General features: G+C 48.7%; 2 protein-coding genes across 2 annotated transcripts in view; one reads left to right on the forward strand and one right to left on the reverse strand.

The window, feature by feature from the left end:
• Window positions 1-3257: 3257 nt before the first annotated feature.
• LOC140316998 (hemicentin-2-like) lies at window positions 3258-5971 on the reverse strand. Its single transcript, XM_072395074.1, has 6 exons — window positions 5914-5971; window positions 5340-5714; window positions 4982-5260; window positions 3707-4081; window positions 3355-3627; window positions 3258-3262 (listed from the first exon to the last, which is right to left on the reverse strand). Exons 1-6 carry the CDS (start codon window positions 5969-5971, stop codon window positions 3258-3260), a joined length of 1365 nt encoding a protein of 454 aa, XP_072251175.1.
• A 4382-nt stretch (window positions 5972-10353) lies between these two features.
• The window catches only part of tg (thyroglobulin), a 29407-nt gene continuing 17443 nt past the window's right edge, over window positions 10354-22317 (forward strand). Inside the window, exons 1-19 of the mRNA XM_072393479.1 lie at window positions 10354-10431; window positions 12251-12359; window positions 12435-12532; window positions 12613-12768; window positions 13388-13547; window positions 13626-13732; window positions 15052-15195; window positions 15312-15497; window positions 15748-16256; window positions 18087-18462; window positions 19626-19664; window positions 19865-20095; window positions 20332-20436; window positions 20653-20730; window positions 21077-21180; window positions 21334-21445; window positions 21525-21674; window positions 21848-22039; window positions 22125-22252. Coding sequence (XP_072249580.1) covers window positions 10362-10431; window positions 12251-12359; window positions 12435-12532; window positions 12613-12768; window positions 13388-13547; window positions 13626-13732; window positions 15052-15195; window positions 15312-15497; window positions 15748-16256; window positions 18087-18462; window positions 19626-19664; window positions 19865-20095; window positions 20332-20436; window positions 20653-20730; window positions 21077-21180; window positions 21334-21445; window positions 21525-21674; window positions 21848-22039; window positions 22125-22252 — 3054 coding nt within the window. The 5' untranslated portion in view covers window positions 10354-10361. The remainder of the gene's footprint in view (window positions 10432-12250; window positions 12360-12434; window positions 12533-12612; window positions 12769-13387; window positions 13548-13625; window positions 13733-15051; window positions 15196-15311; window positions 15498-15747; window positions 16257-18086; window positions 18463-19625; window positions 19665-19864; window positions 20096-20331; window positions 20437-20652; window positions 20731-21076; window positions 21181-21333; window positions 21446-21524; window positions 21675-21847; window positions 22040-22124; window positions 22253-22317) is intronic.

The raw sequence follows: 22317 nt of genomic DNA on the forward strand, positions 1-22317 counted from the left end.
AATGTCATTAAGACGTTGTGTCTGAAATTTTTCACCAATAAATTAAGTTTAAAACTGAATAAGTCATATTTAGGCCAGGTTTTAAATGGACACTGGAACAGATCTTTGGTGAGTTTTTTTTTATGTGGACCCAGAAATGGATCCATCAACCCTTGTGTGGTCTTACCATTCTGTATACTTCCCTCAACATGGCCCAAAATAATTTCATCCATAACAAACTGTGTGAATATGAGTTTTTATCAGTGTACACCACTGGTTTTTATTACAACACACCTCTCATTATTAATTTCTCTCTGTAAGTAGGATTTAGTACCTTAAGTTTTTAAGGTATTATATAGGAGGTAAACATTTTAACAAGAAGATGGTACTTTTATGTCCTTTCACAGCAATGCATGAACATTTTAACAGTTATGGCAGCCGACCTCTTGTGAGAGGCTAATTTTTCTGTCCCACGTCTGGCAGGTGTTGACTCCTGGTAAAGACTTTCAGAGGCACCGTGGCACAGAAATGAGCCCATCCAGGAGACTAGATGCAGTGTTGGCTGAGGACTTGTGAACACAGGTCAGGTCTGGGTTTTTGTTCTGATCTGGCTAGGAGCAGCTAACGCTAACAGCTTCATTATCTCATCTATTGACCAGTCTTAAACATGGAAGAAGGGGATATTTTCACCTGCTTTCCTTCATCCGTTCTTCTCCGAACGAGCTGTTAAACTATTTTATATCTGACCTCGGGCGCCTCGCCCTCAGTAGTAGTTTTGTTGTTTTATGCATCTTCTCCAGTTTCTGGTGTCTCCTGTAATTTGATGCCTCAGCTTATTGTGTTGTTGGCTGTCTCTGTGAGGAAGGATCAGACTTGACTTGTGTTGACTTTTTAAAAACACGTTCATCTTCACTAAAGTTTGGGAACAGTTTATTCTCACAGTGAGAAAACATACAACACACTATAAATATAGAAGAGACATATTTGCATGTTTTGTCATAAAAAGACAGTTATTGGTTGGATCTATGCACTGATCACTGTTTCTGTGACAAAGAGTGTAAACGTTGGAGTTCATTACAGCCTCTTTTCCTTTGAATCCAGATGTTTATCAGCTACAGGATGTCTGCCGGATTGTCATTTAAAGCCTGGATCTTCTGGACGTCACGGCTCCGGCGGTGAAGTCTGCAGCAGAAACAGTTCAAACAGCTCAGATGATGCAACAAAACCGTGGACATACATCAGATCTGTGTACAGCCTGACCCCTCCTTACAGCTGGACCCCTATAAACAACCTGACCCCTCCTAACAGCCTGACCCCTCCTAACAGCTGGACCCCTCCTTACAGCTGGACCCCTATAAACAACCTGACCCCTCCTAACAGCCTGACCCCTCCTAACAGCTGGACCCCTCCTTACAGCCGGACCCCTCCTAACAACCTGACCCCTCCTAAAAGCCTGACCCCTCCTAAATGCCGGACCCCTCCTTACAGCCTGACCCCTCTAAACAACCTGACCCCTCTAAACAACCTGACCCCTCCTAACAGCCTGACTCCTCCTTACAGCCGGACCCCTCCTAACAGCCTGACCCCTCCTAACAGCCTGACCCCTCCTAAATGCCGGAACCCTCCAAACAACCTGACTCCTCCTTACAGCCTGACCCCTCCTTACAGCCTGACCCCTCCTAACAGCCTGACCCCTCCTAACAGCCTGACCCCTCCTAAATGCCGGAACCCTCCTAACAGCCTGACCCCTCCTAAATGCCGGAACCCCTCCAAACAGCTGGACCCCTCCAAACAGCCGGACCCCTCCAAACAGCCGGACCCCTCCAAACAGCCGGACCCCTCCAAACAGCCGGACCCCTCCTAAATGCCGGAACCCTCCAAACAGCCGGAACCCTCCAAACAGCCGGACCCCTCCAAACAGCCGGACCCCTCCAAACAGCCGGACCCCTCCAAACAGCCGGACCCCTCCTAAATGCCGGACCCCTCCAAACAACCTGACCCCTCCAAACAACCTGACCCCTCCTAAATGCCGGACCCCTCCTAACAGCCGGACCCCTCCTAACAACCTGACCCCTCCAAACAGCCGGACCCCTCCTAACAACCTGACCCCTCCTAAATGCCTGACCCCTCCTAACAACCTGACCCCTCCTAACAACCTGACCCCTCCTAAATGCCTGACCCCTCCTAACAACCTGACCCCTCCTAAATGCCGGACCCCTCCAAACAACCTGACCCCTCCTAACAACCTGACCCCTCCTAAATGCCTGACCCCTCCTAACAACCTGACCCCTCCTAAATGCCGGACCCCTCCTAACAACCTGACCCCTCCTAAATGCCGGAACCCTCCAAACAACCTGACCCCTCCTAAATGCCGGAACCCTCCAAACAACCTGACCCCTCCTTACAGCCGGACCCCTCCTAACAACCTGACCCCTACTAAATGCCGGACCCCTCCTTACAGCCGGACCCCTCCTAACAGCCTGACCCCTCCTAAATGCCGGACCCCTCCAAACAACCTGACCCCTCCTAACAGCCTGACCCCTCCTAACAGCCTGACCCCTCCTAAATGCCGGACCCCTCCAAACAACCTGACCCCTCCTAACAACCTGACCCCTCCTAAATGCCGGACCCCTCCAAACAACCTGACCCCTCCTAACAACCTGACCCCTCCTAAATGCCGGACCCCTCCTAACAACCTGACCCCTCCTAAATGCCGGAACCCTCCAAACAACCTGACCCCTCCTAACAGCCGGACCCCTCCTAACAACCTGACCCCTCCTAAATGCCGGACCCCTCCAAACAACCTGACCCCTCCTAACAGCCGGACCCCTCCAAACAGCCGGACCCCTCCAAACAACCTGACCCCTCCTAACCCTAAACACAGACTTTGTTGCCTGTTATCTATGACTTTACTCTTTCAGATCCAGGATTTATCTGGAGTCAGAGCAGTTTCACCAGCAAACAAAGAAGAATTCAGTCAAAATGGAGTCAAAGAACAAAATGGATCCAGATTCAGGACCCGTTCCTTCGGCTGCTGTGTGGTTCTGACTGTGAGAGAAAACAGAATTATGTGTTTGGCTCCTGCTGGAGGAACTTACGTCGTGATGATGATGGATGCTACAATGACGGTGATGACTGTGATCACACTGAACAGAACCAGACGAACGATCATCAACACGCCCATTTGGACTCCTGTAAAGAGGATCAGACGTTTCTGAGTATAGACGAGCTGTGGACCCGCACATATTAAAATGAGAAGTGGATTCACGGTCCGTGTTTCAACCTGGAGGATGTGAGCTGCTGAGTCGAAATTCATCGGAAACTTGAACAGATTCTATTTCTCATGATTTGCAGGAGACTTAAAACTGAACAAACCTTCCTCTGCAGCGTCCACCTGCAGGCTGTACGGGTCAGACTGGGTATTCAGGTTGGTCTCCAGGGCACAGGTGTAGTTCCCAGAATCCTCTGCGGTCAGAGGGCCCAGCCGGAGGACGGGGCCGGACTCTGGGAGGGAGAGGCCATCTCTGAACCAGGTGATCTTCAGTGGGTGAAAAGTGCAGAGGGCAGATGTGCACTGCAGAGAGGCTGTTTGTCCTCCGCTGAATGGTCTGTTTTCACTGGAGCCTTTTATCGACAGTTTGGCACCGTCTACAATAAAGAAGCTCATTAGTTTTCTCTGCTACTCGTTAATAGTAATGATTTCAGGTTTAATGTGAGCTCTTCTTACCAACAACTGTGACTTTTACTCCTGTTTGGTTGGTAAAATGTCCAAGAGGATCATCAGCCTGCATTCTGAAGCGAAAGGTTGTGTTGTCTTTTATCTGCAGGTCTGAGATCTGTAAGGTGCAGTTTCCCTTCTTGTCTCCCAGGTACTGATAGCGAGGGTCATTGTGTTCTGAGTCACTGTCATACACAGAGTTCAAGAAGTCCTGACAGATCAGATGGTTCTGACACCAACCGACCCTGACGATCTTCAGAGGAATAACTTTTCCGTCTTTAATGCCTGACTTTTTAGGTGTGAAGGTGCAGGGCAGGGTGAGGCTTGATCCCCTTACAGCACATGCAGATGTAGAAGAATAGATCACACTCAGTGTATCAGCAACTGGAAACAACACAGAGACGAATGCTGATTAATTTCAGTGTGATTACTGAAGTCTGCCAACAGAAATATGAATCCAAACTATTTTTTGAGGACAAAGTTCAGATTATAAACCGTCATACGCTCCACATGTTGTTCAGAAAGCTGTGAAAAATAACAGGAATCATGATTTACCTGCTGCTGTGTGTGTGTTCTGTGGAGTTTCTTGCTCCTCTTGGACTATTAATAATCTCCTTATTTCTCCTTACAAGGTACCATTTGTGCATAATTAACTCTGTGACATAGTTGTTTTATTCTAACGCTCACTCCTACAGATCTTTGGTGTTTATTTTCACTTTTTAGCGGTGTGTCGGGCTCTTTAGCTTAGCATGGCTACCAGTTCCCTTCCTCCATCTCCTGCTTTCACCTGCTCCGTGTGTCAGATGTTTAGTTACTCCTCTGCCTCCTTTAGTGGTAATGGTACATGTAACAAATGTAGTCTTTTTGTAGTTTTGGAGGCAAGGCTTTCTGAATTGGAAACTCGGCTCTGCACTGTTGAAAACCACCTGATAGCGAGCCAGGTCCCTTTAGCCAGTGCGAAGCCAACTAGCATAGCTAGCTCAATTAGTCGTCTCCTAGCAGATCCCGAGCAGCCGGGACTTAAGAGTGGCTGGGTGACTGTCAGGAAGAGGAGTCATAGTCCTAAAGTCAAGCCCGTGGTTCACCATCAACCTGTCCACGTTTCAAATGGATTTTCCCCACTCAGCAACACGCCCGCTGAGGACAAAACCCTGGAAATTGGTAACCTCTTTGGTCAGACCAGCTTGTTCAGGATGATTTTAAAAGTCTGGTTTTGGTGTCATGTTTGTTCTGAGAGTTCAACAGACAGAGAAACGTAGAGAAAACAGTTCAAACTGAACAAACCTTCCTCTGCAGCGTCAGCCTCCACCTGCAGGCTGTACGGGTCAGACTGGGTATTCAGGTTGGTCTCCAGGGCACAGGTGTAGTTCCCAGAATCCTCTGCGGTCAGAGGGCCCAGCCGGAGGACGGGGCCGGACTCTGGGAGGGAGAGGCCATCTCTGAACCAGGTGATCTTCAGTGGGTGAAAAGTGCAGAGGGCAGATGTGCACTGCAGAGAGGCTGTTTGTCCTCCGCTGAATGGTCTGTTTTCACTGGAGCCTTTTATCGACAGTTTGGCACCGTCTACAATAAAGAAGCTCATTAGTTTTCTCTGCTACTCGTTAATAGTAATGATTTCAGGTTTAATGTGAGCTCTTCTTACCAACAACTGTGACTTTTACTCCTGTTATATTGGTAAAATGTCCAAGAGGATCATCAGCCTGCATTCTGAAGTGAAAGGTTGCGTTGTCTTTTAACTGCAGGTCTGAGATCTGTAAGGTGCAGTTTCCCTTCTTGTCTCCCAGGTACTGATAGCGAGGGTCATTGTGTTCTGAGTCACTGTCATACACAGAGTTCAAGAAGTCCTGACAGATCAGATGGTTCTGACACCAACCGACCCTAACGATCTTCAGAGGAATAACTTTTCTATTTCTAATGACGGACTTTTCAGGTGTGAAGGTGCAGGGCAGGGTGAGGCTTGATCCCCTTACAGCACATGCAGATGTAGAAGAATAGATCACAGATCGTTTATCAGCACCTGGAAACGACACCGAGACGAATGCTGATTAATTTCAGTGTGATTACTGAAGTCTGCCAACAGAAATATGAAATAAATATGAATCCAAGCTATTTGTTGAGGACAAAGTTCAGATTACAGATTAGAGAACTGAACAATGAACATTTACTTTGTAGTTTTACCGTAAAACTCTAGAAAAATAACAGGAATCATGATTTACCTGCCGCTGCCAGCAGTGCCAGAAAAGCCCAAAACATCTTTTTGCTCCAAAGTGCCATCCTCACATTCAAAAGACTTGATCTAACTCTGGTTTTTAGTTGTGATCAAACCACAGAGCGGTAATAAAGTCTGTCAAACTAAGATGGAGTGGAACCTCGTTGTAGTGGTGTAAAAAGCCTTTTTATAAGGCTCTGGTTACACAAAGTACACGCTTTGTGACACTTTGTGGTAAGAGGTATTGCATCACTTCCTGTTACCATGTGTGTGTTCTGTGGAGTTTCTTGCTCCTCTTGGACTGTTAATAATCACCTTATTTCTCCTTATAAGGTACCATTTGTGCATAGTTAACTCTGTGACATACTTGTTCTATTCTAACATTCACTCTTACATATCTTTAGGCTTTATTTTTCACTTTTTAGCGGTGTGTTGGGCTCTTTAGCTTAGCATAGCTACCAGTTATCTTCCTCCATCTCCTGCTTTCACCTGCTCCATGTTTAGTTACTCCTCTTATTACTCCTTTAGTGGTAATGGTACATAGGACTAGGCGGTAATAAAGTAAACCGACGGTGTCTTTCAAAAGCAACGGTATCAGTTTCAATACCGTCATTAAAAAAGATTGCAATGCACTTATAAAGGAGATGGATTAAATATAAGATGCAATTAATTCAATGCCTAAAAGTTACTCTATGTCCAGCAGCACTTATAAGGGGTTGAATTTTCGGTTTTACTTCCACGGATGTTTACTTTTGGAGAGTTTTGATGAAGTTTATGAACGTGACAGTGTGCAGGAGAGAGAGATTTATTCAAATTTGCTTTATTGGCATGAATTGTAACCATTGTTGCCGATAGCTGAAACAAATACTTTGACATGCAATTCATTTATGATACAATTTTACATTATATATTAATACAGTTACATATTATTTCCATTGGATACATTTTAAATAGGTAGATAGAAATACATGAACTATTTTATATTTTGCACGTTCTACACCAAACAGTGTGACACGTACTGATATATTTTGCTGACGCCATGTTCTCCAGGCAGATGTTTAATTTTCTCCTGATCAGAAAGGGCATCGAAATCTTGTTGTTTATCTTTCATTTTTTTAAAGAATTTTGTTGTAATTTCTTCATATGCGTCACAGTGTAACAGGAAGTGTTGCTCTGCCTGTCTGTGAGGACAGAGCTGACACAACCAGGCTGTGGTGTTCACAGCTCACGAGAAGGAAGAACCGGTAAATACTGACGAGGCAATTTGTAGGTTGTGCAATAAAAAAGTGATGGAAACACTTCCAACTTCCACACCACACCATCGCTCTGAGCCAAGATTAGTTTCAGCTCTTCTGAATCTCTGATTCTCAGTTCTTCCCAAAGTAGAAATCACAGAAACCTCCTTTTACTTGTTGTTGAGTATCGGCCACCTGGCCCCAGTTAGTGCTGGGGTCTATGCTGGCTGCCTTCCTCCTCGCCTTCCCCAATGGGAGCCCGGAGGGCTCGCCGCTGCCTTCCTCCTCGCCTTCCCCAATAGGAGCCCGGACGGGCTCGCCAATGCCTTCCTCCTCGCCTTCCCCAATGGGAGCCCGGACGGGCTCGCCGCTGCCTTCCTCGCCTTCCCCAAAGGGAGCCCGGTTGGGCTCGCCGCTGCCTTCCTCCTCGCCTTCCCCAATGGGAGCCCGGACGGGCTCGCCGCTGCCTTCCTCGCCTTCCCCAAAGGGAGCCCGGACGGGCTCGCCGCTGCCTTCCTCCTCGCCTTCCCCGATGGGAGCCCGGACGGGCTCGCCGCTGCCTTCCTCCTCGCCTTCCCCAATGGGAGCCCGGACGGGCTCGCCGCTGCCTTCCTCCTCGCCTTCCCCGATGGGAGCCCAGAGGGCTCGCCAATGCCTTCCTCCTCGCCTTCCCCGATGGGAGCCCGGAGGGCTCGCCGCTGCCTTCCTCCTCGCCTTCCCCAATGGGAGCCCGGATGGGCTCGCCGCTGCCTTCCTCCTCGCCTTCCCCGATGGGAGCCCGGACGGGCTCGCCAATGCCTTCCTCCTCGCCTTCCCCAATGGGAGCCCGGATGGGCTCGCCGCTGCCTTCCTCCTCGCCTTCCCCAAAGGGAGCCCGGATGGGCTCGCCAATGCCTTCCTCCTCGCCTTCCCCGATGGGAGCACGGAGGGCTCGCCAATGCCTTCCTCCTCGCCTTCCTCCTCGCCTTCCCCGATGGGAGCCCGGATGGGCTCGCCGCTGCCTTCCTCCTCGCCTTCCCCGATGGGAGCCCGGATGGGCTCGCCGCTGCCTTCCTCCTCGCCTTCCCCGATGGGAGCCCGGATGGGCTCGCCGCTGCCTTCCTCCTCGCCTTCCCCAATGGGAGCCCGGAGGGCTCGCCGCTGCCTTCCTCCTCGCCTTCCCCAATGGGAGCCCGGAGGGCTCGCCAATGCCTTCCTCCTCGCCTTCCTCCTCGCCTTCCCCAATGGGAGCCCGGAGGGCTCGCCAATGCCTTCCTCCTCGCCTTCCTCCTCGCCTTCCCCAATGGGAGCCCGGACGGGCTCGCCGCTGCCTTCCTCCTCGCCTTCCCCGATGGGAGCCCGGATGGGCTCGCCGCTGCCTTCCTCCTCGCCTTCCCCGATGGGAGCCCGGATGGGCTCGCCGCTGCCTTCCTCCTCGCCTTCCCCGATGGGAGCCCGGATGGGCTCGCCGCTGCCTTCCTCCTCGCCTTCCCCAATGGGAGCCCGGATGGGCTCGCTGCTGCCTTCCTCCTCGCCTTCCCCAATGGGAGCCCGGATGGGCTCGCCACTGCCTTCCTCCTCGCCTTCCCCGATGGGAGCCCGGATGGGCTCGCCGCTGCCTTCCTCCTCGCCTTCCCCAATGGGAGCCCGGATGGGCTCGCCGCTGCCTTCCTCCTCGCCTTCCCCAATGGGAGCCCGGATGGGCTCGCCACTGCCTTCCTCCTCGCCTTCCCCAATGGGAGCTCGGATGGGCTCGCCACTGCCTTCCTCCTCGCCTTCCCCAATGGGAGCCCAGAGGGCTCGCCGCTGCCTTCCTCCTCGCCTTCCCCGATGGGAGCCCGGATGGGCTCGCCGCTGCCTTCCTCCTCGCCTTCCCCAATGGGAGCCCGGAGGGCTCGCCGCTGCCTTCCTCCTCGCCTTCCCCGATGGGAGCCCGGATGGGCTCGCCGCTGCCTTCCTCCTCGCCTTCCCCAATGGGAGCCCGGATGGGCTCGCCGCTGCCTTCCTCCTCGCCTTCCCCAATGGGAGCCCGGATGGGCTCGCCGCTGCCTTCCTCCTCGCCTTCCCCAATGGGAGCCCGGAGGGCTCGCCGCTGCCTTCCTCCTCGCCTTCCCCAATGGGAGCCCGGAGGGCTCGCCGCTGCCTTCCTCCTCGCCTTCACTTTTTAAAGTGACTTTAATATTCATGTAGATGTTGAAAATGACAGCCTAAATATTAACTTTAAGTCTATATTAGACTCTATTGGATTTTCTCAAAGTGTTCACAGACCGACTCACTGCCTTAATCACACCCTTGACCTTTTACATACAGAAGGTGTCTATCAGATAATGCTGTAACCAGCTTTAAAGAGTTGATTTCCTCATCCTTTTCTTCACTGCCATGTGCAGATATGACAGAGGATAGATGCCCCTCTGAAAAGGAATATCAGTCAGAAGAGGAAAAGAAGAAGGAGCTTCTCCTCTCACACGGTTGTGAAAACATGAATCTCGTAATGTTTGTTAAACCCTCAACTTCCCTGCTTTTTTTTTTCTTTGTTGGTGAAATGTTTCTAAAGAAAGAAGACCAACATATGAAGTGATGATGATGCTGTTATATGTCAGAAGTGTGTCTTCGTGTTGAAACTTTGTTACTCTGAGACTGACGTCGTTGGTTTTTGCTTCAGTGGCAGCTTTTGGATAAAGAATGAACTGCATTAATCTGCTGTTTTCAACAGGAAGCAGAGAAGCACTCATGTTCACAAAGAGGTGAAGCTTGGTAAAGAGGGTCAGAGGTTAAGTGTAACTGACACATCGGTGTCCTTCCACATGTTCCAGCAGGTGTCAAGCTTGGAAAACTTGATTTGATGTTGTGGTTTGAGAATTTGTTCATCTTCAGATGCTAATCCTTTAAGGAGTTGGTCCTCACAGAGGTTTAAGACGTCTGTCGGTGCAGTTTTCTCTGAGTTTTAGCTTTCAGTGTGTTTGAGGTGTTTGTACCTGTGCAGTGAACCGGTTTGAAGTGGAACCGCTTCACTGTGACGCACTGAGACCAACAAACATCACACAGAGATGCTCTCATCCAATCAGACGGCTTCACGGCGACTGCCTGCCTCCTCAGTCGTGGTCGAGGACTCCTGGTTCCACCCAGACGGACACACGAGGAGGAAGAAGAGGGATGAAGGAGTCGGCCGTCGTCACGGTGACTCAGCAGGTCTGCGGGTTTATAAAGAGGCGGCGATGCTCAGTCTGTCACCACGGAGACGATGGCCTGGCTGCTCTGCATCACCTGCATCCTGGTCTGCTGCCCCGAGCTGCTGCAGGGCAAAGCTTCAGGTAAAAACACCCGAACCTACCTGTCCGATCACCTGTGTTTCTGCTTCTGTTGTTTCTCTGCCGCAGAACTCGGGTAAGTGGAGCATTTTCAAAGATTTAAACCCTCAACACTGCAATAAGTTGCACCCGTGAGACTCAGAAACTCACTTTTTATTATCAGCTTACATTTTGTGAACCCACAGAAGAAACTGGGAACATCCTGTTTCTGATCAATAACCGGCTTTGAACTGTAAGAAGGTAAGAAGAGGATGTTCTCACTCTTAACCTGTTCCTGAAACACTCGGAAGGAGAGTGTGTCATGGCTGACTCTTATTTAATTATTTAAAGGTTTATTTAAAAAGGACAGACACAAAGAAAGTTACAGAACGGAACCGTTCAGCTAGAAAGCTTCAGCTAACAAAGTAATGTGGGAACAATAATGTTCATCTTTCAGAAAGGAGCAGCAGTAACTCCTTAGAAGTTGGTGTACGTCATCTTCGTTAGCTAAGCTGTTAGCGTTAGCTGCTGCTAAAGGAAGAAATAAATCAGTAAATAAACCATGAGGAGTTATTTCATTAGCTAAGCTGTTAGCGTTAGCTTCAGCTAACAAAGTAATGTGGGAACAATAATGTTCATCTTTCAGAAAGGAGCAGAAGTAACTCCTTAGAAGTTGGTGTACGTCATCTTCATTAGCTAAGCTGTTAGCGTTAGCTGCTGCTAAAGGAAGAAATAAATCAGGAAATAAACCATGAGGAGTTATTTCATTAGCTAAGCTGTTAGCGTTAGCTGCTGCTAAAGGAAGAAATAAATCAGTAAATAAACCATGAGGAGTTATTTCATTAGCTAAGCTGTTAGCGTTAGTTGCTGCTAAAGGAAGAAATAAATCAGTAAATAAACCATGAGGAGTTATTTCTTCATTAGCTAAGCTGTTAGCATTAGCTGCTGCTAAAGGAAGGAATAAATCAGTAAATAAACCATGAGGAGTTATTTCATTAGCTAAGCTGTTAGCGTTAGCTGCTGCTAAAGGAAGAAATAAATCAGTAAATAAACCATGAGGAGTTATTTCATTAGCTAAGCTGTTAGCGTTAGCTGCTGCTAAAGGAAGAAATAAATCAGTAAATAAACCATGAGGAGTTATTTCATTAGCTAAGCTGTTAGCGTTAGCTGCTGCTAAAGGAAGAAATAAATCAGTAAATAAACCATGAGGAGTTATTTCTCAGATGCTTCCATTTCCCTGCTCTGAAGTTCAGGCTCTGAGAGCTGGAACTGATCCTCTTTGTGGCTCAGTTCCTTCAGTCCAGCGTTGAACTGGACCAAGTTGTTAAAACAGTGGGATGAAAAGTGTCTGCTGCACATTCACAGTCTTTAGCTAACTCTGCTGGAACATTAGCCTCAGATATAGTTTATCCACTGGGCTCTTATATCCTCTGAGGCTGCTGCTGGATGGAAGATGCATGCTCCTCAGTGCAGCTGACAGCAGAACATTTCCACCAGAAGCTGGCTTCATCCGTCCAGCAGGGTGGATGTGAGTGGGCGGGGCTTAGCAGAGGAGGCGGAGTCAACTTAAGGAGTGGCGTACTTTAGGCATTAAAATCAGAACGGCTCGTTAAAGGAGGAACTTTCACAGAAAGGGAACTAAATAAATACCAGGGTTGTATTTTTAGGGAGTTTTACACCTGCTGGTGACCTCAGACGCCCTGATATATGCTCCCAGGAACAGGAAGAAGGAGTTTTACTGAAAATGTCCCTTTAAACTGTTGCTCACCAACATCATGATGGCCTGAGAGGGTCGATGCCACGAGAAGCATCACGTTCGTGATGATGTTTGTTTTTTCCTCAGAGTATCAGCTGGAGTCAGAGACCCTGAGCCGATGTGAGGTGCTGAGAGGCGTTGCTGTTGCTAGGCAACAAGGTGACGCCCCTCACTGTTCTGAGGATGGCCGGTTCAGGTTCGTGCAGCCTTCAGCCCTGTATCTGTTTCTGTTTTTGCCTTAATAACAGCCACAGCTTACATGTGTGTGCAGACCTGTGCAGTGCAGTGGGCGGAGTCAGGAGTGTTGGTGCGTCGATGCTGAGGGTCAGGAGCTCGCTGGGACTCGAACCAACGGCTCTGCGCCTCACTGTGAGCAACAGAACGACACTGAAACACATTTAGATCATTAAGCACCGCTTAATCAGTACAGTCACCGTGTTCCCCTGCAGGTCCGACTCCCTGCCAGCTGCAGTCGCTGCTGCGCTGCTCTCCTTCAGGCCTCTTCGAGTCAGTCCAGTGCGACTCCATCAGGGCACAGTGTTGGTGTGTGGACCAGGACGGCATGGAGCTGTACGGGACCAGACAGGCCGGCAGACCCCACCGATGTACGTACAACACAGCGGGATCACTGCTCCTCCTGTGTGGAGCTACAAGAGAAACAGGAAACATCTGTGTGTGAAAACCAGGTCAAATCAGACCGACGGGGTTTCCTAATGTCCCTCAGAGATTTAATTAAGTTCAGCTTCAGCTCCATCAGCTGAAAACTGGCATCTATGGCTCTACTTTCCCTCATGATGGAGCGTTTGGTGGCAGATGGGGTCAAAATGTGGAGGATGACTGCAGCAAACTATTATTTAGGTCATTGATTAATCAAAAAAGAACCGCTTTTGCAATAATAACTCTTTAAAAGGGGAATATTTACATAATAAACGACCTTTTTCACTGGGTGATATGACCAAATAGACTATAGAACAGTCGGTATTAGCTTTGTAGCTAATGTCCAGCTGCTAGCACCCGTTTGCTTCTCGAAGCATTGAAGCAGATCATTTGAATCGAGTTATTTGAGGAATAGTTTCAGTCCTAATTTGGAGGGAGAACAAAGAATGGCAGCCATCGCCTCTGCAGGAGATGTGCAGATGGACTCGGGCTCGGTTTGCTGTAGAAACTTCTCTCCACATTAACTGTGTTGGTCCGACCAGCTGAGCGTTGACCTCTGACCTGCAGGTCCTGGCAGCTGTGAGGTGAGGTCCCGGCGTCTGCTCCACGCCTCCGGCTCTTCTTCTCCTCCTCAGTGCGCTGAGGACGGCGGCTTCCTTCCTGTTCAGTGTAAATTCATCAACACGACCGACCGGGCCGAGCTGGACCTGTTGCAGGCCTTCAACAGGTGACACACCCGTCCGTTCTTTACCTGCTCGTCTGTGGCCCAAACCGACGCTTAACTACACACTTGTGGCTGTTGTAGGTTCCCAGAAGCCTTTGAGACGTTCAGTAGTTTCAGGAAGTTTTTCCCGCTGGTTTCCTCGTTCTGCTTCTGCTCAGACAGCCGAGGCCGAGAGCTGGAAAACACAGGTGCACGCACACACGAGCACTCACATGCCCCAAGGTGCAGCAAACATGGCGTAAACATCTTCTCCTGGACGCACAGATCATTTATAGCAGCTTAAAGACACCTTTCAACCTTGTACCTTACCTTGTACTTCCCTCTATCTCTGCACTTTATCTTTCTGCTCTTCCTTCTATGCCTGCATCTCTACTCTGTCACCTCTGTGTCACGGTTTATTTTCTGTTCTTGTCATTTCCTGTTTTATTTTGAAAAGTCACTCACCTTCTCCTCTGGTTTCAGGTATCTTCCCCTTCCTCCCGTGTTCTTCTGATTATCTTCCCTGATTCCCAGGTGTTTCCACCTGTTCCCCTTGGTCCCTCATGTGTTCAAATAGTCTGTTTCCCTTGTCTTGTGCCAGTATTTTGTCTCACTTTGAGCTTCATTTTCAGCCTTTTGTCTTGTCTTGAACCCACAGATTCCTCCAGCCTGCAGTGAGCGACTCTCCTGCAGTGCATCTTGTTTTGTAATTTATTCTTGTTCCATAGCCTTAGTTTATTTATTGTTAAAGTTTCATAGCTTTGTTTTTCCTCCGTTTAAGGAGTGATTTTTCGTTGTTACTCTTCAGTCGCCTCCGTTAAAGGAGAGCTTTTAGTTAAAGTTAAAGCTTCATAGAAGCCTCTGTTTTATTAAGAGTGCGCCTTTTGTTTTATTCCGCCTCATTTCGAGAGCGAGTCTTTGCTTTAAGAGTTCATAGCTTTTCTGTTTTCCTCCCAGTTTGGAGAGATTTTATGTTTTGTAACTTTCATAGCTGCGCTCCACCACAGATACAAATATAGGAGAGCACTTAGGATTTATTTAGCCAGTTTCTTTTGCCCTGCAGTGCCCTGATCTGCTGTCTTGTGTTTATAATAAAACCATCTTGAAACCACACGACCCTGCATCTGAGTCCTGAAGCCTTCTGGTAACTGACACTCTGACAGAGTCGGACTCCTGGGTTCCTTCTATGTAGCTTATTGTTCTTTTTATAAAGCTGTTATATCTTCATTTGTAAGTCCCTTTGGATAAAAGCGTCTGATAAACACAGAAACAGAAGAGAAATCCAACCTTAAACGTGAGCGTGAATAATGTCTGGGTGTGTTCACTGTGCTGTGAGGCCTGCGTTCAAGTGTCAGCTGCAGCTATGAAGAAGAAACTGTGAGCGTCTTTTAAAATGATTTCTGAATGTTTTAAAGTGTGACATCACTGCCCTGCAGCACTGAAACCGTTAAAGACTTCCTGTGAGCTGTTTAACTTGCTTTAAACACCCGACCTGATCACAGGTGATAAAGGTGTGCCTCCTCTGCAGGTGTGGAGCTCCTCCTGTCTGAGGTGTACGACTCTGCCTTCTCCGGTCTTCCTCCCGGTCGCTCCTTCTCTCAGACCAACATCTACAGAGTGCTGCAGAGGAGGATGCTGGGAGTCCGCCTCGCCCTCACGGGTCACTTCAGATGTAACTCACCTGTTTCACCTGAGGCTTTTAAACTGTGTCTAAGCTGCAGTGCTGATGAATGTTGGGATGAATTATTCACTGTTTCAGAGAGGTTTGAACCTGTTGTGCTCTGCCAGGTCCGTCCATCTGTGAGGAGGAGCGGCGGGCAGCGGCGGAGGCGTCCGGCGTCTTCGTCCCGTCCTGTGAGACCGGCGGCGCCTTCAGCTCCAGGCAGTGTCGGCGGGGGGGGCAGTGCTGGTGCGTCGGCCCCACAGGGAGCGAGCTGCCTGGGACGCGGCGGCACGGAGACTCCCTGCCCTGCGGTGAGTGAATCTGCCAGTAAAATGTTTCCTTTTGCATTTTCTCTCTTATTCTCTTCTCTTAGAGTCTGTAAACCTTTTCCATTTCTCTTATTTCATGCTGATGTCATTAGATTAAAAGTAACTGATTCTAATCAGGCTGAAACCCTGAAGCAGCTCTTTATCTTTTTAAATCTTCAGTTTTCGTGTCTCGGTTTAACTCGTCTTTCCTCTTGTTTTTAATTCTTCTTGTTTAACTCTCCTCCTCCGACAGGTTCTGGTCCTGCCGACTGTCTCTCTCAGCGCCGCCTGGCTCTGTCCCGGCTCTTCGCCGGTCCCATCGATCCTCCTCTCCGGGCCTCCTCCGGTCGTTCTCCGGGCTCCTGCTTCGCCCTCCTCCGGCCTCTCGGGGACCTCCTGCCGGTGGAAACGGATCCGATCTCCTTCCTGTCGCACCTGATGGAAGTCCTCCACGGTGTCTTCCCCTCGGTGGGCGGGGCTCTGCGGGCTCTGGCTCGCTCCTCCCCCCGGCGCCTCCAGGAGAACCTGTTTGGAGGAAAGTTCCTGAAGAGCGCCGCGGCCTTTAACTTCAGTGGGTCGGTGGGATCGCGGGGGGCTCTCGGTCTGGACCAGCTGTCCTCTCAGAGCGTCCTCATCAGTCTGCAGAGGAACCAGGACCTGGTCCAGTCTGTCAGCAGGGTCCTGGAGGACCCCGCCTTCCTCTCCGCCCTCCAGAACACGCTGATGAGTCTCAGCAGCTCGCACGCCGCCTCGGTCCAACAGGTCAGGCACACATAGGGCTGGGATTTAATCGAGTTGTTATTTGTTGTTATTTAATATTTTTACCACGTCACTTGAATGCATCATTAGCCGTTTTTCTCTGAGGGTCTTTAGCTGTTAGAGGCGGACTTCTCAGAGCCCAATCATTGTTTATATTTATGTTTATGCATTTATCAGATGCTTTTATCCAAAGCGACTTACAGGTAGGCATGTAGGGTAAGGGGGTCTTGCCTAAGGACCCCTACTGGAGGTAATACCTTTCATGCAGGGGATTTGAACCCAGATCTCCCACATGAAAGGTGGCAATCATACCACTACGGTATCCAGTTTATTGTTGATAAAATTCTCCGTCAGACTCATGGACGGCTGCTTGGTTCTGCTGAACCGGAGGTTCGTACAGTTGAAAATTACTTCCTGCTTGGGAGCACATACCTGGGGTCTAATGTGGATAAACCGCGGCTTTTCCACGGTATAAATGAAGTATAAAAGCCCCAATCTGACAAGATCCTCAGATAAACTGCAGGAAAAGTCTGAGTAAATGAAATCAGTCGAGTCTGAAACTGCGACTCCAGAACTTACAGATAAAGACGAGATGTGGAAGATCCAAACTCGAGATCCAAGATGATCAGATGTACATGATCATGAATGAAATCGTGCTTTTGGCTTTTACCGGGTTTCCTTCAGGACGTAAAAATGTGGAAAGCCGCAAAAATTTCAAACATTCGTGGTCGATCGTTATAAAATACCTGCAATATAAGAATATTACAATTAAATTCTACACGATTTTCCAGGTTATTTTAAAGTTTTAGACAGTTTTCAGAGTCAGAAGGAAATCGGAAGAAGCTGACAGAGTTGTGTGATGTCAGGCTGTTTTAAGGTGGTCTTTCTCACATCTCAGTCAACTTTTTTGTTGTTAAGAATGTCCACCAGGTGCATGATGGGAAGTAATTTCAGAAAAATCTAGTAGTGGTCTTGCAAATAGTGACCCTGTAAGATCTGGAGTCTTAAAACTCGTCTTCAGATGTGAGAGGCTTCAGGAGTTAGTCTCATTTACGGCAGTTAGATAGAAATAAATGTGAGTTTCTGTTTCTGTTTCTGTATTTATCAGACGCTTTTATCCAAAGCGACTTACAAATGAAGATATAACAGCTTTATAAAAAGCTAACAATAAGCTACATAGAAGGAACCCAGGAGTCCGACTCTGTCAGAGGGGACAGAGTAGAGATAGGGTGCAGGCATAGAAGGAAGAGCAGAAAGATAAAGTGCAGAGATAGAGGGGGGAGGGAAGTACAAGGTAAGTGCTGGGATAGGAGATGCTCTCTGAAGAGCTGGGTTTTCAGGAGCTTCTTGAAGATAGACAGGGACGCCCCTGTTCTGGTAGCGCTCGGTAGGTCATTCCACCATCGTGGGACGACACATGAACAGAGTTTGGATTGTCTTAGGCGTGGTGTAGGAGCTGCTAGACGACAATCCTGGGACCAACGGAGGGACCCAGTTGGGACAGAAGCCTTTGCAAGAGCATCCAAGTAGATGGAGCCGCTCCATTAAGCTCTTTGTAGCTAACATCAGGGACTTGGATCTGATGCGGGCGGCTAAGGGCAGCCAGAGGAGCTCAATGAACAGAGGGGGGCGTGTTCTTTTAGGCTGATCCAAGACCAGACGCACCGCCGCGTTCTGGGAGTGATACGCAAACACTAGGTATCAAGGAGAGTAAAATGTACTTTTATCAATCAGAAGGAGAATAATTAGAGTTTAAAGTTGCCTCAGTGTCTTCTGTCTTTGTTGATCTGTTTATTAACAGGTGTTTCACTCGGGTAACTCGTTTATTTCCAGGTTCTGACTCCTCTGCTGCGTTCCTGCTCTGAGAAGGACACGGCAGCCATCTTTGTGCCGCGCTGCACACCGAGCGGTGCTTTCCAGGAGGTCCAGTGTCGGGGTGCAGAGTGCTGGTGCGTCGACCCTCAGGGTCAGGAGGTGGCCGGGTCACGGACCGCCGGTCGTCCACCTCGTTGTCCGTCCCGTTGCGAGAGATCGCGAGCGATGGCCGTGAAGGTGAAATCAAACATGGCTGCCGGTGCTGAAATCCACATCCCGGCATGCTCAGAGGACGGAGACTTCTTGCCCCTGCAGTGCGTTGGATCGCGTTGCTTTTGTGTGGACGCTGAGGGGAAGACGGTAACCGCCGGGCCAGCAGGGGGCGCCGTCACATGTAAGATATCACCGAGGATAAAGGGTTACAATTAGGTGTCAAACGGGTTTAAAAATGTTTTCTCAGAGGGCCGATGAACAGTTGGGTCGGTAAACCATGTAGGGTTAAAGTAAGGAAAAATAATGCAGTGTACGATCAAATGGTCTGTGATTACTGGCCCAGGTTGGGGAGGTGGGTGGGTTCCACTAAGGGGCTTTTCAACATGATATTCACATGCATCACAGACTTGAAGTTGGGAAGAAAAGGAGTTTAATCGTTTTCATGTCATAATTGGGGGCTCGTCCGGGATCTGAGGAGCAGATCTGCTATAAAGGCCCGTGTTGATGATAGAAGAGTTTCATCAGCCCAGCTCCATCAGCCCAGTTCTTTAAAGTAGATCTGCTCCACAGAAGCACTGTTCCTGTTATTGTAGTTGAATCGTTTTCATGTTATAATTGGGGGCTCGTCCGGGATCTGAGGAGCAGATCTGCTATAAAGGCCCGTGTTGATGATAGAAGAGTTTCATCAGCCCAGTACTTTAAAGTAGATCTGCTCCACAGAAGCACTGTTCCTGTTATTGTAGTTGAATCGTTTTCATGTCTTAATTGGGGGCTTGTCCGGGATCTGAGGAGCAGATCTGCTATAAAGGCCCGTGTTGATGATAGAAGATTTTCATCAGCCCAGCTCCATCAGCCCAGTACTTTAAAGTAGATCTGCTCCAATAAAGATTCTGGGAATACAAACCTGCTCCATCCCAGGACTTTAAAGGCAACATTTGAAATGCTTCTGATGATAAAAGCTAACATTTGTATATTTTATACACCTTCAACTTGAGGAAGAGAGGTCATGTGATCACCTAAATGTAAAGGGTTCATCAGTCGGAGTCAGAATATTTTACAGTGTCAGATCCCCTTCTAAGTGTTCTGTTTAATTGTTCGGTGCAATCTGTTGGTTTCCTTATCTAGGATATTGTTTTTTGAATTGGCTCAATATGAATGAATTGGATTATTTTGAAATCAATTCATTGGATTTCATTGGATTATGATTACAATTAATTTAATTCCAATTGGCTTGAATTGGACTATATTATTGGCGCTATATAAATAAAACTGAATTGAACTGAATGGTATATATATATATATATGCCTTATATTCTTTATACATTGATGTTGTGTCTGTTTCAGGTCCAGAGAGAATGGCACCAAAGCTTCAGTCCTCCACAGGTCAGTCCTTCACTGCTTAATTTTACAGCCACTTCTCGGCCGTGTAATTCCTCCCGACTTTCTTTCGTTATTTGATAATTAAATCATTAAAACTGCTTCTTTGTGGCTGAAGGTGATCGTTGGACTTAGTTTCATCCTCATCTGAACAGAACCATCAGGTACAGAAGCTGCTCACCTGTGGATCACCCGTTCGTTTTCAGGTCGTTGCTCCAAGGCGCTCGCTGAGGTCACGGCGTTCAGGCAGGAAGTAAAAGACGTCATCGCTCTCTCTAACTCCTCCCACTTCCCTCTGGGATATGGATTCCTATTGGCTGAAGGACTGCGTCTGACGCCTGAGGAGCTCCAGATCAGCCAATCAGAGAAGGAGCTGCAGGTGTCTGAGAGGCTTTTGAGTCGCTCCAACGCTGCGCTACGATTGGCTGCTTTCTCCAGTGAGTCCCAGCTGCATGTTGGTCCCGTCCAATGAGCTAAATAACAAAAAAATCATTAAATATCTGATTTATTTAAAGATCAAACAGGAGAATCTTATCCTCTCAGTTTCTGAGGTTTTATATTTAACGCTGAGGCTTCCGGTCTGAGCTGGTCTTCCAGAGGTGGTTGTGTGTGCTCTCCTGATTGGCTGAATCCCGTTTGCTGATGTCACACTGATGATGTCGTTCTTCCTCAGCTGTTCAGATGCTGCTGCCTCCACAGCGTCGCTCGTACCAGCCGTTCGCTCCACAGTGTGATGCTGACGGACTCTGGCTGCACACTCAGTGTCACCACAGCACAGGTCTCACACACACCTTTCATCTCTGAGGATACGGTGACTCGTAACTGATATCCTCCAGAGAATAAATCTGTTTAGATTCATCATAACTTCACTTTAATCCTTTCTGAACCCTAAACTCTGTCCCTCAATGCAGACCAGCTGTTCACAGAGACACAAACACGCTCTAAAGACAGAGTCAACGCAGCTTCTCAGATGCTTTTTCACGTGTTTGTTCAGGTCAGTGTTGGTGTGTCGATGAAGATGGAGAGTTCATCCCCGACTCCCTGAGCAGCCGCTCACTCAGCCTGCCGAAGTGTAAGAAAACTGATTTTCTGCTGGTTTCATGTGGATAAAATGACAGAAAAAGCATGAGAAAGATCAGAAGTTGGAACAGCTTTGTTCATGAGTTCAGAAAAGGTTCAAAAAGGAAAAAAGAAAAGAAAAACGTGGAAATGTGTTCAGAATACGTTGTGATGTCATGAGTGATGTCACCACATGCAAATTAGGTGATTAAATCTTCTGCCTTGGTCATAAACTCAGTGTTTTTCACTACATCTTTGACCATTTTAAAGCTGCAGCCTGTTGAAACCTGGTTGTTAAAATGTTTAGGGTTAAAGTTCATCTCTCACAGTTTTCTGTGGGAATCCGTCTCGTCCTGCAGGTCTGACTCGCTGTCAGAGAGCTGAGGCTAAATCCCTGCTCTCTGGTTGGATGAAAGGCTCTGACATCACCACCGCCTCGTCCTACCAGCCGCAGTGTGAAGCGGTAGGAACAAACACACACGCCATCTTCTGCAAACACTCAACATAAACTAAACTGTACTGATGTCATTTTTCTTTTATCAATCTTATAAAAAGTCAGAATTTCAGAGGTTGAAAATACTTTTAAACCTCCTGGAACTGTTTTTGTGCATTTCAGGACGGTCGTTTCGCGGTGCTGCAGACAGGGGGCGCCGCAGGCTGGTGCGTGAACCCTCTGACCGGCGAGATGATGCAAGCAGCAACACGGAGCGCCACGGGACAGCTGACATGTAAACGCACACACACACGCTGCAGTGCGTGGTGAGTTCACTGCCTCCTGCCACTCTGAACTGTCTGTGGTGCCTTCAGGTCCCAGCTGGTGTGAGCTTCAGGGTCTCCAGTGTCTCCCCGACGGCTCCTTCACCCCACTGCAGTGTGATGTCACCTCCTGCTGGTGTGTGTCAGAGGTCGGACAGGAAGTGGGCGGGACACGGACGGGAGGCACGCCATCATGTGACCGTAAGAGCTTTCTGTCGTGTTTTATAGATAAAAGTTAGAAATAAGGGTTAAGATATTAACTTTTATCAACAATAATTACATGGATAAACACTTTCAGCCCCTGGTGGACGTCGGAGGAACTGCATCTCCAGCCCAGCCTGCTGATTGGTCCTTGTATTTGTCCTTTTCTGCAGGGCCTATCTGTCCCGCCCCCATCATTACCCACGGTGCACTGGTTTGTCGCCCAGCAGCCAATGGACGACAGAGCTGTGACCTCATCTGTCTCCAGGGTTACCAGAACTCGCTACCTGTCAGCAGCTTCCTGTGTGAGACGGCGAGTCGTCGTTGGGACGGAGGCAACGAGCCGCTGAGCGGCGCCTGTCAGAGTAAGAGCCTGCGGCGCCGCCACGTTAAAGACGAGCCGTGATTGAACCCGGTGGGACTGAACTGCTTGGTGTTGTTTGTGTTTAGTGCCTCAGCCTCTGCAGTCGGTGTCGTCCTCTCAGGCGTGGTCGCTGCCGGCGTCCTGCTCTCAGATCAGCGACTTACGGTCCCTGTTGTTCAACCTGATGACCAGCAGGGGGCTCTGCTCTGCACAGGTGACCTGAGCCGGACCGCACCAACGTGTCGACGTGTCATTTTTCAGTCTCGCCTCATCTGATCT

Source organism: Leuresthes tenuis, unplaced genomic scaffold, assembly GCF_036924035.1.
Source record: "Leuresthes tenuis unplaced genomic scaffold, fLeuTen1.0.hap1 SCAF_10, whole genome shotgun sequence".
NCBI classification, from domain to species: domain Eukaryota; kingdom Metazoa; phylum Chordata; class Actinopteri; order Atheriniformes; family Atherinopsidae; genus Leuresthes; species Leuresthes tenuis.